Consider the following 22,612-nt stretch of genomic DNA (forward strand, 5'->3'; position numbering starts at 1 on the left):
ACCCTGGAAAAGCCATCGCTATATTAACAGAACATCTTGCTCAACAGCACTCTGCTCCATTGTGCAATAAGTATACATAAGTAGTTACTCTACCCTCTGACCCTGAACTCAGGTTTTAAGTGTAAAATGTCAAAAGGAGGTCTTGAGAGTAGAATCTGTAGGCCCAAACTCTTTGAGAGAGGCCAGTATTGCACTGCAATAAACCATGATCTAGTGCCTCACTATCCGCCAGGCTGGGTCTGTGCTCTGCATAAGCACACGTGTCATCTGTACCTGGACAGATCCTTGGACTTTGAGCTTGGGCCTGGTTCTGTTACTTCACTTTACCTCAATTTCCTCAATTATAAAATGCGGGTAATAACACCTGACCTATCCACTCATTAGGGTGTCTTGAGAACCAATGTAAAAGGGAAGCTCGCATGTAAACAACACTACTTTTAAAATCATATGATGGGCAGGGGCGACTGGGTGGCTCTGCGGATAAGCATCTGCCTTTGGTTCAGGGTGTGATCCTGGGGTCCTCGAATCAAGTCCCACATCAGGCTCCCTGCAGGGAAGCCTGCTTCTCCCTCTCCCAGTGTCTCTGCCTCTCTGTGTTTCTCATGAATAAATAAATAAAAATCTTAAAAAAAATATGATGGGTAATATAAATGGAAAGGAGAGGTCAGGATCAAATAGAAAGCTGTTAACCCTTCCCTAATTGAGTGTTAATCACCCTGTATCCCAGGTGCTTCTTCCTCCTGTCAAGCTTTTGTAGAGGGAAGATAATGGGCTGCAGAATTCCACAGACGTGTGTGTGACAGGAGCGCTAATACTTTCTAGAAAGCCTTGGGCTAGTTACCTTAGCTCTCTGAGCCTTCATATTTCATCTGTACAACACAAATAAGGCCAATTTCAGAAATGCTGTCCTAAGGTGGAAGCGAAGTATTAGCTGTAACGCAGCCACCATGATTTCTAGTGCACTGCAGACCCTCATGAAACAAAGAGATTTACTGAACAGATACAGAAAATGACACGAAGATGAACACTTTGAAACTTGCTCTCTGGGCCAATGAAATATTTCAACACTTTTACATCAACACTCGAGAGCTGACATTCTCTACAGGAATATTCTTCACGTAAGGGTGGCAGTGATGCAAATGATCCCTTGCCCATCTGGAGCTCTCTGTTCTATCACCCAGAGGCATCACATCACAGCATGGAACAGAAAACCAAACTAATTTTTCACAAGTGTGATCTATTATACTAGAGAATGATTTCAAACTCTTATCAAGCAGCAACAACCATATACTTCCCAGAAATACTTTTAAGGTTCTGGCAAAATTTCTTTAATGTATGAAAAATCTATATGGCTCTAGAAGTAATGGGGAATCAAGAAAAGGGCAATAATGGATACCATTTATACTGGTCACCATGTTAGTGCCCTAGGTGCTTTCCTTCATTTATTTCTCAAAGCAACTACCCTGGAGATGGCCCTCTTGTTTTTCCAATGTTACAAACTGGGCTGGGGTTCAAGAGGGTGAGAGGATCACCCAAGAACACAGCTTCACAGAGGCTGACCCTGGGTTCATGACTACTTGCCTGACAACACAAAATCTGCCCATCTCTCAACCAACTTCAATTCACAGAAAGCTATGACAAAAATAACAAAAAAGATACTCTAGGTAGACCAATCAATTGGAATTTGAGTTTCATTAATCAGTGAAGTATCATTTTACTGATTATGTGACTACAGGAGTAACTATTACACAGAGTACCTTACAGTCTAACAGAGCATCTGCACAAATATCACTCGATTCTAACAAGCTGGTGACATAGGCCAACTGGGTATTATCCAAGGGATGAGAAACTCAGAATGGGTAGGTGACTACCCACTTTTTTTTTCAAGTCACACAGGCTACTAAGTGGGGAAGCTTAGATTTTAACTAAGCTCTCTGTGCCTAAGCGGCTCCACTATACCATACCGTCTTCTCCTCAAGCTAGGGTATCTATTGCCCTTGTTATCTGCTCCAAACAGTAACTATCATCTGTGTGACAAATAACCCCTGTTTCTTCACAGTGCATATGCCAGCCCCTTGGTTATAATTCCAGGAGGTAAGTATTCTTATCCTTATTTGTTTTTAAGCAGATATAGAAACTGAGGCTTAGAGAGGAAAGTTATTTAATGCATCCAAAGTAACAAAGCTACAGATGGAGAGCCAAAATGCAAACTTTGGTTTGACTCCAAAGTCTGCCCACTTAGACACTACCTGGAACTGCCTCTTGGTCTCAGCTCTTCCCCTCCCTCAAATGAGTGATCCAGGTTCCCAGACTGCTTATGTGTTGTGTGAGAGATGTCTGATAGCACCTGGCTCTCACATTCTCTTTCTGGATGACTGTGTGCAACACCCATCTAATGTCACCTCCCAGCCTTAGCTAAATGAAGAGCCTCAAGACTTGGGTTCTCTCCCTCTTTTACCCATCACTAACTAGGAGACCTCAGGGCAGGGGGATGTTCAACTAACTTCTCTTCAAAGTGGGGGAGACAACTGTGCATCTACCTAAAAGCAAGGGTAGGCCTAAGTGTTCTGGATAACATTTCTCCTCAGGCAAGATTGGTAACATTTTGTTTAAGGTGAATTCTCAGGTCACAAATACAACCATGTTCAAAATGCAAAATCAAACTATAAGCTAAAATAAAAGAGCAAGGAGTCAACAAAATCTCTCCATTCCATCACTGAACTCAGTGAAAGTCAATAATAATGGATTACAGAAAAGGGAGGCTGTCAGAAAAACATCCTGAAGAATTATTGCTGTCTCTCTGGATTCAGTATCAATTCAAGAGTTCTCTAAAGATATGGGTCTTATTTAAAAAATCTTTCTACTTCAAAGCACAGCAGAATCGATTTTCACACAGAAGTGACTCCATTTATCACAACAGATTATCAGAACAAGCCTCAGACACATAAACACAAACAGAACTTGGACCCTGAATGGCCGTCTTCCTCCCCCATCTCCAAAAAAAAACCAAAAACCAAACAAAACAACACCAGGGTAAGCAGCAAGGAAGGGAAACAACCGATTTATTTTGAGAGACATTTTTTTTAAAGATTTTTTATTTATTCATGATAGACATAGACATAGAGAGAGAGGCAGAGGGAGAAGCAGGCTCCATACAGGGAGCCCAATGAGGGACTCGATCCCGGGTCTCCAGGATCACGTCCCGGGCCAAAGGCAGGCGCTAAACCACTGAGCCACCCAGGGATCCCCATTTTGGGAGACATTTAAAAGGATTTAAATAAACTTGAATTTTCAGTTAAGACTGCCATGCCAGTAGTTATTTTGTAAGTACAGAAATGTATGTATCCCTACCTTAATTTCATATTAACTGAAGATAGAATAAAATGAAATGGACCTATATGGAAAAACTTAATTTAAAAAGGGGGAGAAGTAAGAACACCCCAATCTAAAGATTTTAGTGAAGTATTAGATGGTGTCATACAGTGAAACAATTCATAGCTTTTCACAAACCACCCTGTGAGTCTCACAAGACAAACTTCTTGATCAGAAACACATATGCATACACTTTTGCCTATAATTTTAAAGGCCAAAGACCCCCTGAAGTCTATTCTTGGGCCCCTTGTTCAGAATCCTCGGAGTGGAAGGAGCTCTGGACAGCTTTTCAGGTGACCTGGCTTTTGGTGCTGGGTGGGCCTCCTTGTCACTCTGATCCAATCACTGACTCTCTGGATCTCAGCTCCTCCTCATCCATTAATGATGATCTTTCCTGACTCGATGGTGGAAATTCTAGCAAAGTCTACTAACATCACAGTAAGACTGGGCAACCGTAAAATCACCTCCTTACCATCTTTTATTTGCTAATTTTTAATCTCCTACTGTGGTCCTCTACTTGAAGATTTCTCAAGTTGGCTTTCTTTCCCTTCACAAAAGGAGGTAAAGTGGCTTTTGCACATGGAACAGAGCTTGTACTATGAAGCAAGCCAAAAAAATCTTCTCTAAGAACATTCTTGTTTCCTTAAAGCCACGTTGCAATAAGTCTTGTGACATCCTCACCGAGCATATAATAAAGCTGTTGTAATCACTTTATTTCCCCATTTGGATGGCAATCCTTAACCAACTCTGCTTCCCAGCAAAAACTCTGAGCTATAAGATCACTTTTAGAGCAACTGCTTTCCAGTCTCCCCAGGGTTACTTATAGAGTTAATTGTTTCAACTTCTGGAACAAGGCTTCTTGTCCTAATGCCCTGAGGCAAACAGCAGAAGGAATCTAATCACTGGCCAGATGGGAAGTAGAAGGAATGGAATAGATCACTCCCTGGAATACTGTCATAGGAGAGCTCAAGTATCCAGAGCTCATTTGAGATGAAGAGCACCCCTCCTACTGTCATCGTATCTGTAGCACCCATTAGAAAGTGTCTGAAAAGAACCTTCTGTCTGGCTTGACTAGAAAAGTTATAAACTGAGTAGGTGACTGGACACAACAAAGGACCTGTTTATGTAACAGCATGTAGCATTACATTCTGAAATCTCTTCTTGGCCCTTACAGAACCCCCCCCCCATTCTTTCCCCACACACACCTACAAATGATTGATAAATAAATAAATATATATATATATATATATATATATATATATATATATAGCAACTAAATTAAGTTGAACATGAGCAAAAGATTGGAGACTTTGGCAATATCCACTTAACTTACAAGTGTCCCTCGATTACTAAAGAACATGAATCCCAGGGGGTTTATTCTTGTTCAGATTATATAGCCAAAAAGATGTGGTGAACATAAAACAGTAAAAACTATGTATTAAACTAGAGAAACTGAAGTTTCTGCCTTTTATAAATATTCCAGTGAAAAGGGTCGGCGTTGTAATGCATTTCTTTCTCTATACAAGAAAAAAAGGACTCCAGATGTTTTGACTAACAACTTTTCTTCAAAGGACTCTATCTAAAGAGTCAGAATGCTAACAACTGAACACACAGACACTCAGGATTTCCTACTGCCCTGTTTCCAGGGCAACTCGGTTGCTTTCTGCTGCTACTCATATGAAGAGACCACAGCTCTTGATTTTATTCATAGAAATTACATTCAGACCAAAACTAAGTGGTTTGGCATATTTTCTGCACATAATTATTACATTAAAATATTTGTTTCTAATTAACTCAAGTCTTGAAGACGTAATAGGAAAATGTATGGCAGAGAAAAACTTTTTTCTTGTACCAAACCAGGATAAACTACATACATGGTAATGGAATGCTACTCCCACAGACAATACCTATTTTGAGTTTTCAGTAAAATGGAAGAGGCAAGAAGCAGTGAGGCAGGGAGAGAAGCTGGTACCAGGACTTACGTTTGTGTCTCTCAGACAATGAAGTAAGTGGTTAGCAGGAGCAAGCTTACAAGCCTCCAGCAGAAGGCAAGCCACAGAGCTGAGGTTTTAATTTGTGGCAAACTGGCACTAAGATGCCAAGTGGGCGGTGCCGCCATGAATCAGGGGGTGGGGCTAGTGATGAGGGGGAAGGACTGGGGAGAAGGAGCACTTACTGGGTTAGAAGCTGGTGCAGCTTGTGATAACCCCGCTCCAAGGCCAAGCTCACAGGTGTTGCTCCTTCCTGGTTGTGGATGCTGAGAGCCCCGCGGCCACCTGGCTTCTGCAACAGGAACCACGTCAACCTCAGCAGCCCCAGCCGCACAGCGAAATGCATCAGTGTTTCCCGGGGGCTGCCATCTGTACATGGAAGAGAAAGCCCAGTGAGAAGAACATGAGAAAAACAAGCACACAAACAGAAAAACAAATGAGCACCACTGCCGCCAAGTACGTAAGATCCTGAAGTTAAACCACAGCACAGTGTGACAGTGGCGGGGTACAACCAGCTCTCCCATAAGGAGAATACAAAGCTGGAACACAGTAGAAGCAAAGCCTCCAGAGAGAACCAAACCATTTCTATATTCTGATTTACTACATTTGTGCAATCCATTTATGTAGGCAGATTTATAAAGGGGAATTCACGCGTGTTCTTTTCCTTAAAGGAGAGAGAGAGAGAGAAATACAGCCTCACCACGTGGGGACCCAAGGGGAATAGCTGTTGGGGCTTAGATGGGTGTATGGTAAAAGGTATAATTAAGGAAAAAATAACACCCAGGCAGGAGCTGACTAAACACTAAGAACAGGTTCTGCTCGTTGAGTACACACAGGTCTTTTTATTCCCCCACATTAAGGGCAAATCAAATTGCCGGCACTGCCAGCTTTTTAGTTTTGTTTAATGAAAGAAAGAAATGCATCTCCAGGCACATTAAGAAAGACTAATTTTAAGATAATATACTAGTAAGTTCAGAAAGAAAAACATGTTCTTGGGCTTATTTCACTTAAAGGGAAGTTTCCCGTTGGTACAGCGAGTCATGCTGAAAGTGGTGGAATGAGAAAGGGCTCTGGAATGAGACAAATCTGGGTTCGGATGTGGCCATTTATCATCTATGACTGGGCCTCATCCATTCCTACCTCTCTGAGCTTCATTTCTTCATCTCTGGGTGAGGCACCTTCATCTAACAACCAGGGTGGCGAAACTCAGGGATGAAGACTGTGTGAGATCCTCACTAAGTGCCAGGTTCCCTCCCTTTCCCTGCTTTCTCCTTTGGTTGTTCACTAACCACCTCTCTCTTCCTCAGGCCTTCTCCTGTGATGACAGACCAACAGCCAGGGCAGGCCTGCAGTGCACAGCCTCACAGGCCGGCCATGGCTCACTTCCAGGGCCACCACTCAGACAACAGAATAGGAATGGTGCCCAGGAGCTATACCTGCCTTCCTCTCATTCTCCATGGCTTCCACAAGCCTCAATTTCTTCACTGGGCATTCCCAGACTTCTTGGACCCCAGGGCTTTCTCCTTACACCTAAGTCCTCTATGCTTCTTACATGAACAACAATTAATTAAGAACAAGTGCATCTTTGAACCTGTGATTTTACACCGAATCTCACTGCTTTCCAACGTCACATATGTATCACTTTAGTCTCCCTATTGCCAACGTAAAATTTTCTTAGATGGAAAAGCTATCTTTCATATTTTTACATTTTTCCTACAGAACTATGCACATTGACTAATTCAAGAATTTATAGGGTGTTCAGCAGAGGCACATGGCTGGAAAGAAATCAACACCCCAGAAGAAACCATGGCATGTGCAGGTACATACTGTAATAATCAACACCTCAGAGCAGGTGGCAGGGCCAGACAAAAGGGCAAAAAGATCCTTCACAGATCAAATATCACCACCTGACTTGTCCCTTACAGTTGTTCACAAGCACTCCTTATCAAAACCAAAGAGCTAATAAGTCATCGACCAGGAACTATGTGACTTTTGAGAGACTGGTCAATTCCAGCCTTACTAGGTAACACCTCCTCAAAGCAGTTTTCTCTCCAACCTCACCCTTTCCAATCCTGATTTGAGTCAGCTTAGTATTTCCGAGTTCCAACAACAAAGCCATCCACCTGCTTGAAGCTGGAACCCTGATTCCTGCACCTGTATCCTCTTGAAATCATTCTAAGGTCCTAAGCAGCAGGTGCCACATGTACTTGCAGGTCACTCCCTTTCTGCAATCAACAGACAACAAAGAAGTGTAACCACAGGTCAAGACCCTAGAGGTGCCATGCTCTGGGCTACGTATTTTGCATTAATGCTTCTCACACGTTATCCTCAGTTTGCAGACAAAGACAGGTTAATAACTTACCCACAACAAGAATCAGCAAGATTTGAAAATTCTTCTGTCTAGAAACCATAGCTTCTCCATTAACTCCACTCCCTTTTTCTAAAAACCAAGCAATCATGCAAGGGAGCTAATGTGGTTTACAAAGCACCTTTTAATGTTTTTCTCCAATAAATAAAAATTTTTGCCCAACTTAACTTTTGTTGCTGTTTTTATTCCTTTTGTCTCAGTTTAAACTCTAGCACACCTACAATTTAGGACCAATTTCTGTTCTGTGGTCTCTATATTCTGTATTTTTTCCTCTCATGATCCTTTGTCTTTCTCCTCTGTATTTTGAAAGTTACTTAACTTTGTTCTTCAGATTTCTAACTTCATTTCCTGTGATGTCAACTGAGTCCTTTGTCCCCAATTTGAATTTAATTATGCTGTGGGATTCTGGATGTCCCTGTATCATTTCAAGTAACTCCCTTACCATCTTTGCCCTCACTGTGATGGCTTTTTTGCAGATGTAATTAGAGCCCCTAATCAGTTGATTTAATAAGGAAGATTATCCTGGATAATCTGGATAGGTCTAACTGAATCAGCTGGAAAGCTTTGAAAGTAGGGCTGAGGTTTCCCTGGAGGATGGCCTGAGCCTGTGCTCATGGGACTCCATCCTGCTCCAGATCTCATCCTTTCCTGACTCACTGATGATGACAACTTTGGCTCATTTCAGTCGGTATGAGCTTGTCCATGATCTTCTCTATTCCTGCCCTATGAATCTTGGACTTGCTTAACCAGCCTCCACAATCATGTAAACCATGCCCTGCAATAAATCTTAATGCAGATTTCTCCTGCTGGCCCTGACTCTCTGGTTGAAACCTGACCGAGGGGCTTCTGGCATATTAAATACTCCCTAAACTTATTTTTCTTCTGGTTGCTTCCTTCTCTAAATTCATAATAAGTTTGCTCTCTTTGAGCTTTTAATGGACAAATGCAAACTTTCTTCTAAATTTTTCCTTGGCTCCTTAAAGAAAGTCCCTTAAAGTTTTCTATCTGAATATTTATCATACTTTTCTGTTCCCTTGAGGCTATACTTTATCTCATAGACCCTGTGTTGGTTGGCTGCCTTTCCCATTTAACCATGCTCAATTGAAAAATCTCTACGGAGGCTTGTTTTCCACCCATAGAGAAGATAGTAGAAAATGTCTTAAGTCCAGCTTGTTATCTATTTATGTGCTGGGAGCACCTCCCACACCTATTCCCTCTGATCTGCAGAGAAAGCTGATGTACCTTGCCTAGCAGGCATTCAACCACAATGAGTATGCTAGATAGCTGCAACTTTTCCAAAGTGTCAGATTTGTGACAAAGTAAAATGTCCTAAATTCTGTGAACAATATAGCAATCAAAGACTTTTTCCTTCCTCATCAATCCACCTAAATGCCCTGGCTCATAGTAAACTCTTTGAATCTATATCTATGAGACTCCTAAATCATCATTCTTTCTACTGTGGCATAATGGGTCTTAGATAAAGCTACAGTCCCACATGATGCAGGGAAGGAAAACTGTGGACCAGTGTGAGCAAGGGGCTTGTAGAAAAATGGTAACTGTAGCCTTGTTATAGAATCAAGGTCTGAGAGGCAACAAAACCTCCTGGAGCTAAAGTCCTGCCATGACAAGGAACTGCTTCTGCTTGTCCTAGAGTCAACAGAGATTAATCCTATGCCAAGAAAAAAAATCCCTAGTGGTCTTTTTATATTTTACTATTTTATTTCCTTTCAGTTATGATAGCTGAAAAAAGATGCAAATGTTAGTGAGTGTAGCTAAGGAAATAGAAATAGTTCCACAGGAGGGGTGCAGGAACTAAAACAGCAAACAGTTAAGGCTGAGGTTCTAGTAACCAATATCTGATATACAGAACTGAGAACACCCTGTTTTTGGTGCAGTCTTTCTTAAACCTGTCTGATCCTGCTCCACCCAAATTTCTCCCTGTGGGGAGGATTCCCATCCCAAAAGACGATCAGATCTTTTCATTCAGTCCTACAATATCATAAGTCAGAAGGAAGATTTCCCCTAGGATGTCTCTCCTCCACCCTTTTCTTCAGAGCTAGTGGACCCGCCCTTGCCACCCTAGAGAGTTCCTTGCGAGGAAACCATATCAGCTCACCACTTTCACTCATCACTGAGGCTCTGAGGAGTCAAGACAAGGAAGTGAGACTTGGTCACTCACAGGGAAGATCTGTTTGCCCCACCATTCACCCTCTGCCCAGATGCATCCTTACCACTTGCATTTAAAGCAGAACTAAGGCCACAAGTACAGTGTAGAAGTTGCTTCATGTAACTAGGGCTGGAAGTACTAGATGCACAAACTCCCTCTTGCTCGTGGCTTAAAGTGAAGAGCAACTTTATAAATAAGTAAAAGCAAAAACAAAACGGTTTAGTTCTGCTTCAAAGAACTATTCTTTCTAGTAGCCTTCTATAGGACATGTCAGTGTCCCTCCTAGAGCTCATCAATGTTCTGTCTCCAGTAGGTTACTGAAGAGAGGCCAAGGTATATTCAAAACAAAACAGCTTACACACCAGTACGCAAACACTCTCCCAATAAGTCTTCCTCCCTTTTACATATAAAGAAGCTGGGAAACAGAGATGTACTTTGTACAAACTCTTGCAATGAAGCTAGGCTGTAAACAAGTGTAGCCCACTGCCTATGCCCCTCCCATATTACAGTATCAAATCTACACCAAGAATTCTCAAAGTTATGTTCATGCCTGCTGTGCAGGGAGACCAAGGCTACGGAAATAATATATAATTTGTTTCTAATTTGTTTCAAATAGGCGCATATATGCACTTGTTCCTGAGGAGAAATCTTAAGCTATTTTCAAAGGAGTCACTGACCTAAAAAAAATTAAAAAGCACTGCATCTAAACAAAGAGCAGGAGGATTAACCACACATCTTACATGATCCTGTTGTGCAAATATCAGCCTGGGACACCTGTAAATACCCCAGCTTTCAATAGCAAGCAGTCCTGTTATATAACAGGGTGCCGTTTACCTGTCTCATTATCCTAGGCAACAAGCCTGCTCCGTACCTTCTTCCTTTAGGTACCTTTGCAACTCACTGAGGTGAGCAAAATGTTCCTTTACACTAGTCCCTTAATAGCAAGCAAGCACCTCTTAACTGATGCTATGCTGCCCTTAAAGTACCCAGTGCATGTAGATTCTAATCCACAATTAATGGAAGAACTTATGTTGCAGAATGCCAATCTGGCACTGAAATCAGATTCCTGATCCCAGCTGTTGAGTTCAAGGTAGGTCTATAGAGTTCCTTGCATGCATTTCACCTTGCAAAGTATACATACCTAACTTGTTCAATTTCTTTCACTCTTTTAATTATTTGTAATTTATGTACAATAAAATTCACATGGGGGAGGGGGGAAGCACGTGTGAGTCAGAACGCACGTGTAGATTCTTATAACCACCACCACCAAGACATAAAAAGCACTCCAATATCCAAAATATTCCCTCAAGACAGCCCTTTGCAGTCAGACTCCTAGGCCCTGGCAACTACTCATCTTTTTTCTTTTCCTATAATCTTGCCCTTTTCAGACTATCTAGAACCATATACTAAGTAACCTCTGGAAATGGACTCCTTTTACTTAGCAAAATGCATCTAGGTTGTTGCATTTGGACCCCTAATAATTTGTCCCTTTCATTATTTTTAAATTTTATTACAACTCCCGTTTTTGTTTTGTTTTTTATTGCTGAATAGTGTTTCATTGTATGGATATATCACTACTGGTTTATATATTCACCCAATGAGGGAGATCTGTATTATTTGCAAAGCTGCTATAGATATCTGTGCAAAGATTTTTTGAGTAAAGAGAAGTTTTCATTTCTCTAAGCTAAAGAGCCAAATGTGGAATTGCTGGGTCATAGAATAAAAACTGCCCAACTGTCTTCCAGGATGGCTGTATCATTCTGCAATTCCCCTAGCAATATATGGGATGTTGTTCTGTGGCCTTGCAGGACCTGGTATTCTTGATTTTATCCTAATAGGTGGGTAATGGTACCTTACTGTGGTTTTAATGCACTTCCCTAAATGTTCAAACCTTTGATTTAGCCTTTGCTAGTACTGCTTGAGCAATTCTGTACAAAAGAAACTGAAGAAGCACATGGCAAGTCCACAAAAATTTCAAAGCTGGCCAGTTCCCCCATGAAAGACAAGGAAGCTAAGGACCAGGGAGGGGAAGTGACATGCCCAAGGTTTCTGACCTGTGCTTCTTCTAACAGTTCTTTTTAATCATGGTAATATGAACAAACAATCCAACTCCTCTGCCTTCTTTAAATAAGACAAAAACAATAAAAACACCATAAACCCCATAAAAAACTAATGCAATCCCATCTTGATGCTATTTGTAAATGGCAGCCAGAATTATCATTCCCATACCAATACAGAAGAGTAGGGGCTAGAGGTATAAAGCCCCAACATGAAGATTTCTGAAAAGGTGCTCATGACCTATATGATGGCAAATATTGACCTTTAGATTTTAGCAGTGCAGAGGTTCCTTGGATGCTACAGTCATTAGGCAAAAAAAAAAAAAAAAAAAAAAAAGGATAAAAGTTTTTTCCTTGATTGGATTTGAGAGTCCACAATGTCTTTTTTATTTTGCTGAGGAGAACTGCACTAGTAGTTTGCTGCAGCCAACAGGGACACCTTTCCTGCAGTCAATCATAGGATTTAAGAGTTAGCTGGCAAATACCTCTTTAGCATTCTTCCACGGATGAAGTCTGGAGAGCAAGCATTGAGCATGCCCCTGACCCAGTCCCCTCTAGGCGTTCCTCCTCAGGATCTGCTCACAGGCAGAGAAGGTGACCATGGGTCTGCTCTCCCTACAGGATACCATAACCAGAGTGGGATAGCCACTGAAGGGCATTTCTCTGACTGTCCAACTCTTTCTAGGATAAAGCAAGAAAAGGAGCAAACCCTCTAAGCAGATGCAGCATCAGTAGCCCCAACAAGCTGTCATCTGTAGCAAACATTTTGACCTCCATCCGCTTAACTGCTAAACCTTTCCATTTGATTTAAACTCAGCAGGGAAAGAGGACATTATTTATTGGACCCCAAGCATACACTGTTTCATTTAAATATATATATATAAAATCATGAAGTCTAGTAAATACTCATCTGCTACAGGAATGATTATGTAGGAAAACCCCTGAGTTACTACACCAGTGCTTTTTCTAAAAGTGGAGCCTTTCCTTCAATGAACTCTTATATGGAGAGCTAGCAGATAAAATAAGTTTAAGAGTGGCACTGCTTTGGTTAAAGAAGTGTGGGGTTTCTCAGAGCCCAGGGAGCTCTGGTACTTCCCCCTCCCCCTGGCCTCAATGCCCCATCTGTTCTTTCCTCTAATTCCATGGAGTCTCTAGAAAACTTCAGGATACCACAATGAAAGCCATGTCTTTGATAATTAAATACCAAAAGAATGACAAAAAATTACTCTGCTAATGTCCTCACGAAGGAAGGGTTGCTTTCTGTGCCTGGGAGAAGGAGCAAGAACCCCTGACCTGTAGCAAGGTGATGCGTGCACCACTCTCTGCTATTAAGCGGGAACTGATAACAGCCACAGTAAGCTCCTGTTTAGGGCATTTCATGGCAAAAAACAGGCTTAACAGCTCAGCTGAAGAATGCAATGTACAATGCAATGCAATGAACCGAGAATGGATGCCATCAGGCTGCTCTGCTCCAGTAGCTGCGAGATTTATCCAGCCACTGTGAAAGGCCTGAAGACAATGATTGTACAGAAGTGGCCCCACTGAAAAACTTAAGTACTCCAAACTTGGTCTCTCTGTGGCTCACTGAAGTGCTTACCATGCAAAGTCTGATCTGTCCCCAACACATTCCACTCCGCCGGCAGCTTCAGGTGCCTGAATGCCAGGGCAACCTTCTCATCAAGGGAATTCACATCCCCAGATGGGGGTCCCGACCGGTCAAGAAATCGGGTGAAGTTCAGAGCCTGCTGATTCCCAGCACTGGTCGCCAGGAACTGGGCTGCATCATATGCCTCATCCTGGATGAAGTGGAAGTCTTCTTCAGCCACCACAAATACTGGAAGGCCCTCCTTGGAAGCACAGAGCAGCACCTTCACTGTCTCACAGCAGTCATGACCTAAACAAAACACATGGAAAAAAGAAAACAGTATTAGAGCCCTCCCACTAGGAGGAGGACCATGTCAGAGCCTTCCCACTAAAAGGCGGACCATGTCAGAGCCCTCTTGCTGAGATGGGGACCTGTCAGAGCCCTGGGGGTGGGGGTGGGGGACAACGACACTGTATCAGAGCCCTCCCACTGGGAGGAGGACCATGTCAGAGGCCTCCTGCTGGAAGGAAGACACTAATGGGTCCTCTCTGTTCTTCGTACACAGTACACAAGTTCTCCTTCCTAAAAGAAACCCCTCCTCCCTCTGCTCTGACAGCAATCCAAACTTTTTTAAACTTCATTTCCAGCTCTTTTTGTAAACTATTATTTGCAAGTACGAATTAGTTCCCTTACTGCCAGCAAACAACTTTGTACCCCAAATGTATCTCCTATAGCTAATGTTTGGCACTGAACAGTCTCTGAAGATCTCAGGATGTACTTAATTACAGCCGTTCAACTCAAACGGAGGGAAGAACGAAAGCCCAAGGACCTTATAAGGTCTACCAAATCTGATACCAACTGAACTGAACTACATCTGGAAACCCAAGAGGGAGAAAGCCACACAGACTGGTTAATATAAAAGAAATTACAGATTCTGCAGCACTTGGCTCTATTATCACCACAATGCAACAGATCAAACATTTTGAAAAGTACAAAACTACTTGATTTTATTTCATCATTATTAGCAATTCAAGGCCTACAAAACAACTTCCGCTGTCAGATACACATTCTTTCCTGTAATGGAATGACATCAACGAAATTGCCTGATTCACACAGGGATGACACAATGCTGTGGGCAGAAGTCCAGTGGGGGGAGCGGCGGAGGACAGGGGGAGCGAGCATGCGGAGATAAGTGCCCACTGTACAGATGGGCAGACCTCACGAGCTGCAACATACACTCCACCCCAGAGAGCTCCACCAGTAAAATTGACACTGTTTCCATGGCTAAGGTCTTCCTGGAGACCAGACTCTGCTCAATTTCTAGCCTCACAGAACTAAGTATGTATGACATGGAGAATCTAGTCATTGAAACAGTTTTCCCTCAACTTCCCAACACTGATATCAACCGACTAGAAGTACACTCCTAATATAATCGTTCTTCCAAAAAATGTCTTTATGATGAGAAAAACAAAGTAAAATGGAATCGGGTGTTTCTGCTGTGTGAGTGATGCCATCTTGTGCACTGCCTGATTAACGGCAGGCAGGCCCCTGCACCCTCCTCCCTCCTGTACACAGAGACTGCTTGTCCATAGTGAGAGTGAGGCCAAGGAAGTCCTCTATGCTTCCATAAATCTCACTTTCCGTACTACAGCCACAAGCCAGGAGAGGCTTCACACATGTAAAGAACAAAGTAAGCTTCCTGCTGCCTTTGAAAGAGAAAACGGTAATTGTTTTTCCCATGCGAACAATGAAAGTAATAAGTAAATTGATTTTCCACAATGATTCTCCAGAGGCCTCTTTAACCCCATTACCCTCATGACAGAAGAACCCTCTCACTGTTGCATAACTTTAGGGTGGTTACAAGTGTTTACTGACCCAGCACCTTCTATATACCAAGCACTGGACACATCGCTTTCTCTTTATAACAAATTTTATGAGGTATATACTGCCCTCATGTTACAGATGACAAAACTGAGATTTCAGGAAGTAATATGTCCAGGGCTACACAGATATAACAAAGCAGAATCCATTATTCAAATTCAAGTCTGAGGCCAAAGGACCATGGCCTATTACATCATGATGCAAAGGCTCTGTCCCTGCCTGCAAGGAGCCTAATACACAATTGACAGGCCAGTGTGACTACCGAGCAAGAGTAACAGGTTCATTAACCACTGAGATCAGCCTCCATATAAACATGTAACTCCATCAGGTTTACCTCCCGCCTTCCGAGTTGAATTCTTTCTATAAAGGCTGTAGGGAATGGAAGCCGCCTCTGTCTGGTGCATGTGTGCACCCACATACGTATTTCAATTCAACACGTATGTTGAATTTATATATTTAACATATGAAATGAAATTAGGGGGAAAAATCAATCTTTCTTTGGAGGGCAGCCAGCCTTATTATATAAAACAATAATGTCAATAGAAACAAGTCAACTGATTCAGGTAGTAGGTTTAGAGATTTTTCTGACAGAAAGTGTTTCCTTTAAAACTGTTCTGAAATGGGTCACCTGGGTGGCTCAGTCTGTTAAGTGTCTGCCTTTAGCTCAGGTCATGATCCCAGGGTCATGGAATGGAGCCCCACATTGGGCTCCCTGTTCAGCATGGAGCCTGCCTCTCTCTCTCCCTCTGCCCCCCCCCCCCACTTGTTCATGCATGCTCTCTCAAGTAAATAAATAAAATAAAATCTTAAGGGATAAAAAGACCACTTTAAAAAAAATTGTTCTGTAACATCCAATAGCTAGATATGCACCAAGCCCAGAGCACTGTGATCACAAGGATGAGAGTCTCAGCCCTCTGTTTCAGCCCTCCAGAGGTTTATAGTCTACAGGGAGGAAATCAAACAAGTTACAGAGAACTGCAAAGGTAGTCAAAATGAGATGTGTTCTAGAAGAAACTCATATAGTGTAACTGGTGGGAGAGAAGGACAACATTTCACAGGTGAGTAAGAGCAGGAAGACTTCACAGAGGAGGTGGCCACTCAGGCACCCTGCTCCCAGCTCTGCAATCCCTGGGGTTCTTCACTGCAACCCTCAGAACTCAGATGCATGGTGCCTATCCTTCCTTACCTAACACACACGTATATAATACTCGCGATGTGCTAGGTCTGTTCTCCATTCCAAATAGTGGTTCGTGTGCTCCTCCTATGCAGTAGATCCTATTGTTATAATCCATTTACCAGATGCAGAGCCTAACCAACAAAAATATGAAGTAATTTGCCCACAGTGATCAGCTCCTAGGTGGCAGAATTAAAACTTGAGCCCACTTCCTTGCTCTAGAATCTGCTCTTTCTCCCAAGATTTATGGGTACAAGAGACTTGAAGAAGAATTAATAGGTTAATGGAAGAATCACCAGGGAATGAATAAAAACATGGTATTCAAACCCTGGCTGTTAGACTCTTACACCGTTCAACCCCAGGTCTCCTCTGAGCCTCAACTTCTTCATTTATAGCATGAGGGAGCGGCCCTGACAGGCCCCGGCATTTCTCCAGAGGTCAAAGCCTGTGGGTGTTAGCAGGCAGAAGCTGGACCAGGAGAGAAAATTAGCAAGACATTCCAAGAAAGGAGAATAGTTTAAAAAACAAAAATGGAAGTAGAAGGTAAGTTCAAGGGATGGAAAACTACAGTTTTGGGAGGATATTAACTTGGTTACATCTGGATGATTAGTGACAGCAGAGACCTGGGTTCAAACCTATTTTACTTCTTAGCTATGTGGCCCGAGGTAAGGGACAACACCTCTAACCCTGTTAAATCTCAACAGTCTTCTGGTCCCTTAAGTGAAGAGCCAGAATTAGGAAGAATCTTCTCAAATTCTTTAATACCCTCACCCAAGACAACATCACACCTAGCCTCGATTCATTTCCAATGAAATAAGACAGAGAGTGACGGTACTGTATTTTAGTCACAAGAATAATTTTAAAGAACAGTGTGGTTCTCATTCGTGAATCTAACCAATAATTACAGCATAGCATTATAAGCCTTAAGCCTGTGCAAAGGTAAGAAATCCAAAAGCTTGAGCCACAAAGCCACTAATAGTAAATACCATCCACCACCCTATAAAAACTTTCTGTATAGACAAGTTCACACCATATTCCAGATCTTCAGCTTCATCACTCACACACACATACTCACACTCACAGAGGGGTGCATGAGTGCAAAAAGCCACAGTGAAGCACTACCACCTTACTTAAACCTGCAAAGTGTAGGAGTAAGTGTCTGCATGGAAATCTATCCAGCTAGGATAGAGTGAAGACGAAGGAGAGAGAAACAGAACGTGGTTCAGGAGCGTGTGTGTGTGTGTGTGTGTGTGTGTGTGTACTTGTGCAAGCTACGTGTGTTTATTAGCAGCCTAAGCATGCCTATCTCTTTTTGCTGCTTTAGCAGAAGAAATCTGTTAGAAGGTGGATGGTGCAAGGTGGTAGGTGGAGGGTGTACTGTCCACTCCGTGTATACATTTTTGTGTAAAATAAAAGTATCAGACGAGGCAGAATGTCAGAAAAGGCCATGAAACAGAAACCCAGGAGCAGTTATCCGATTGTGTGCATGACATTTTTTGCTTCAGATATAAATTCACAATCTGAAGGAGAGACTATGAATCATCCTAAGTAAAATGTGCCACAAGTCGGGAATTTGTTAGGTATGATTACAGTCTTCTTTTTCAAAAGAAACACCGAGGAATAAAAAATGAGTGAAGGAGTGAGTGTGTCCTGGATGAGCTTTAAGAACTCCGAGTACACTGAAAGAGCTACTACCGCTCAAAAACAGAGTGCCTCAGCCCGCTGTCTGGAAATCAGTGCATCGGGCTGCCAGTGCTACTCTCTCACACTAGTGCTTTCTATTATGCTCAAGACTATTTTTTAATCCCTATAACCTTTCAGATAAAGCAGTTAGGGAGGACAAAAACCAACATGTTAAAAAACAAAAGTTATGGGATGCCTGGGTAGCTCAGCGGTTGAGCGTCTGCCTTTAGCTCAGGACATGATCCCAGTTCAGGGATGGGGTCCCACACTGGGCTGCCTGTGGGGAACCTGCTTCTTCCTCTGCCTGCGTCTCTGCCTCTCTGTGTCTCTCATGAATAAATAAATTCTTTTTTAAAAAAAGTTATATAATATGGACCCAGTAATAAACCCACTGCATACACACACACAAAAAAAACATCTTACTGCCAAAAATTAGTTCTAGAGATAGTTCTAGATGAGCTTTCCAGGGGCCATTAGCCTTAAAACTGCCTTTGTATACACAAAGTGCAAGGTATTAACGATGCCCACACATATACTCAAAATACACGGAAACCACAACGTGTGTGATATCATCACCCCAATTCAACCTCTTCTTATGTAAAAACAGAAGCTGCAATGGAAAGAAGAGTAGCAGGGTTTTCAGCTAGTGCCATGACGCTTCTCCTTCCACTCTATCTCCTGGTAATGAAGGAAAATAAGAATCACGAGTCTTTTTAAAAAGGGAAGTTAAGAAAACTTTACTGAGCTTCTTCTGAAGGCAGCAGCCCCAGAAAATTGAGACAGGGGAAGAAGAGAGACAAACCAGTAAATATGGCTGAAGTGTCAATTCCATTTCTGAAACGGCCTTCTGAATCAACCCATGATCAGGTCAAGTTCTTTTACAACAGAAGCATAAAGTAAATTAGGGGGTGGGGGAGACCCACTCCTGGCTAAGTGTGGGGCCTAAAGGATGAGGGCAACTCACTGAGGAGTCAGGAAATAGCAGGTGTGCTCTCCACCCTCCACAGCTAGGTCACCCTGAACCAGTCACCCTGCCCGGAGGCCCAACACCACCTACCCTAAGACAGGAATCAAAAACCGGTAGCTAGTATTATCTTTTTTTTTTTTTAAAAAAAAGCTATTAAAATATTTGTTTAAGGGGTGCCTGGGTAGTCAGTCAGTTGAACATTTGACTCAATTTTGGCTCAGGTCATGATCTCACGGACCATGATCTCGAGCCCCACATCGGGCTCCACGCTGGGCAAAGAGCCTGTTTAAGATTCTTCCCCCACCCCTAAAAATAAAATTAAAAAAATAATAAACTTAAAATGATCCTGTTTAGGTCACTCAAGGAAAAGAGATTCTCAATACTCTACAAAGAGCTTCTGTGGCAAGACCGGTTGAGCTTGGAGCTAAAAGTTGCCTTTGGCACTGCAGAACTGAAAAGATAAAGAGAAGGGAAGGGAAATGCAGAATAAATAAAAACACAACAAAAAGCACCTAGCTGAGAAGCAACAATGTTAATTAACTGCTAATGCTCCTCTTAAAAGCATCTAATTCCAACCTTTTTTAAGTAGACAAGTCAGGAGGTATTTGTGCTCATTAAGTTGGAGAGCTTTTCTGTACACTCCTTATCACTGTATAAAGCACCCGTACCCATGGAAACGAAATACTGCTACAGATAAACAACTCTGTTGAAGCATGACCCAAGAATTACTTCATTTCCTATTAAGCTAAAAGTGGCACACATCCCATCCGGGCCTTCTCTTTTGAGGATGAAACAATGGGACTTTGTTTGACCAACTATCCAAAAAAGAACCCTGAAAGTGCTTGCTGGACTAGCCCAACCCAGTCCCACTCAGAGGATGTTCTTTTTTTTTTTAATTTATTCATTTGAGAGAGAGAATGCACACATGTATGTGCATGGTGGGGGAGAGAGAAAGAGAGAAAAGAGAGAGAATCTCAAGCTGGGATTCTCCACTGAACACAGAGTCCCACACAGGGCTCCATCCCATGATCCTGAGATCACTACCTGAACTGAAACCAAGAGTCGGATGCTAAATCAACTATGCCACCCAAATGCCCCCACTCAGATCATGTTCTAAGAGAAAGGCTGTGGTAAGGAGTCAGTGGTAGAAAATACAAAAATAATATATTTTATTACTCCAGTTTGGCATGAAAGAATTTAAGAAGTGGCTTTATGGGGTTAAAGGAAATGTTCAGTCTTGAGGATTATATGCAAAAAAGCACCTAATGCTAGTTTTTGGTGGTCAAACAGTAGATGGACAAATCTGGTATGTGTAAAACGTCTCTGAACATGTAAGAATATTTAAGCAGAGTGTGGGAAAAACAATAGGCCCAGTAATTTCATCATGTATATTTTCTGAGGAAAAGGGGCTAATTAATACTAAAAACATGACCCACCAGATTTCAGCCTATTACTATAAGGTAGTGTTTCTCAGTGTTTCATCCCTCCCCCCCCCCCGCCCCCGCAAGGAGCCTCTGTAGACATTTTTCTTTATTCACTACCACCCTATCTAATGAAACTTTAATGCTATAAATATATATTTATTTGTACATGTGTACCTGTGCTTATATAGATTAAGACTCCCCCCCCCCCCCCACCAAACCAAGAGCCAATTTTCACTCCTGTGGCAGGGACATTGCCTTCACTATAACTCATGTGGCTAAGAGTCCAGTGCTATACTCTTAGTTCCAAGTATACGACGTCCACATAAGCACTCCAGCTGTGACAGTAGACAATGGATATTTTTTCCCTTCAATTGGTCCTCAGTTTGTTTTTCCAGGATAGTAACTACATGTACTGACTAGCATTGGGCCAATAATTTAAGATTTTTAAAATTATAATCACACCTGTCTAGGGATCACCTGATAGCAGGAGTGTTTTAGAGTGGGGAGACTGTAAGAAAGTGTCCAGTAGGAAAGTAACAGATTCCTTCTCCATGGAGGGAAGGTCTGGTATTCTGTGATTAGGATGGTTTAAAGTCTACAAATTCTTTCCAAATGTGTAATTCAATCTGGCAACTCTGGACATCAGCTACTAGAGACAGGCCCTGGTTCACAATAAGTGAGAGACACATTATGATCCACCTGTAGGGCTATTTACTGGGCTGGGCTGTGATCACTGATTTCTAATAAGCCCAAAAGGAATTCTGATCACAGCAAATGTTTTTTTTCTTTTTTTAAATGACAAATCTAATATATATAATACATAGGTACCTTCCCCTTGATGAATGAGAAAAATACAAGAGCTGAGTTAAATTTTAGGTCAATGAATGTAGTTTTCCTGTCTAACAAGAACCTTTGCTATAAGTTCTAAAAAGTAACACATGCTGAAAGACAACTGTATCTTATGAAAGACCCTGCACCAAAGTCTTTCAGAGAAATGGGATGCAGCATCCACTAAACATCCTGTCTTATTTCCATTCTGAAATCATTGTTTGCTTGGTTTAAATTCACATTTAACGGGCAGCCTGGATGGCTCACTGGTTTAAGGTGCCTGCCTTCTGCCCAGGGCGTGATCCTGGAGTCCCAGAATTGAGTCCCACGTCTGACTCCCTGCATGGAGCCTGCTCCTCCCTCTGCCTGTGTCTCTGCCTCTCTCTCTCTCTCTCTCTCTCTCTATCATGAATAAATAAATAAAATCTTTTTTAAAAAAAATCACATTTAACTAATAAAAATGAACACAATAAGACAGTACTCTGTATCCCCCCCAAAGATTATCTTCCAATGATACTCAGATTACTTACCAGTCCTACATAAGTCTTTTAAAGAAAAACCTCAGCTTCATCTCTAAAGGAAACTTCCTGTTTAGTTAAAATGGGATTTGGGGTTGGATTTGTTTCATACACATAGAAAAGAATGGAATTATTTTTCTTTATTACAAAGACAATACCTTTTGTCTTTAGAGATGTATTTCCACTCAGGCTGTATTTCATAGCAAATTATATTCTCAACCATAAAACTCATAGGTGTTTTGTATGTAATATTTTATCTTATTGTTTGCGTCTAGTGTTAATCAGCACACAGATGGCTTTATTTTCAGGAAAGAGGTCATTTTTTTCAGTCTTCAAAATGCTTTTATTAAAAATTACTACATATGTTTTAAAAAAGTAACATATTCACTTGTAAAGCATTTGAACAATACAAAGGCAAATAAAGTAGAAACCAAATTTTCCACTTAACTGCCCCCACCAAGATGCTACTACTTCTGTTGTACTTTCTTAAAAAGGGTTAATCATACCATACATATCTACACCTTCTCAATGGCACACACACACTAAAAAGATTACTTTAAAAAGTCTTTACAACTTACAATTAAACACACAATTCAT

General features: G+C 41.8%; 1 protein-coding gene across 2 annotated transcripts in view; it reads right to left on the reverse strand.

The window, feature by feature from the left end:
* Positions 1–22,612, reverse strand: part of AKAP13 (A-kinase anchoring protein 13) — a 324,337-nt gene that overhangs the window by 174,776 nt on the left and 126,949 nt on the right. For both annotated transcript variants that reach the window (XM_055326518.1, XM_055326519.1), the window contains exons 4-5: positions 13,553–13,849; positions 5,549–5,732 (exon numbers count right to left, since the gene is read on the reverse strand). In XM_055326518.1, the coding sequence (XP_055182493.1) occupies positions 5,549–5,732; positions 13,553–13,849 (481 nt within the window). The remainder of the gene's footprint in view (positions 1–5,548; positions 5,733–13,552; positions 13,850–22,612) is intronic.

This window comes from Nyctereutes procyonoides, unplaced genomic scaffold (assembly GCF_905146905.1).
Source record: "Nyctereutes procyonoides isolate TBG_1078 unplaced genomic scaffold, NYPRO_anot_genome, whole genome shotgun sequence".
Classification (NCBI taxonomy): Eukaryota; Metazoa; Chordata; class Mammalia; order Carnivora; family Canidae; genus Nyctereutes; species Nyctereutes procyonoides.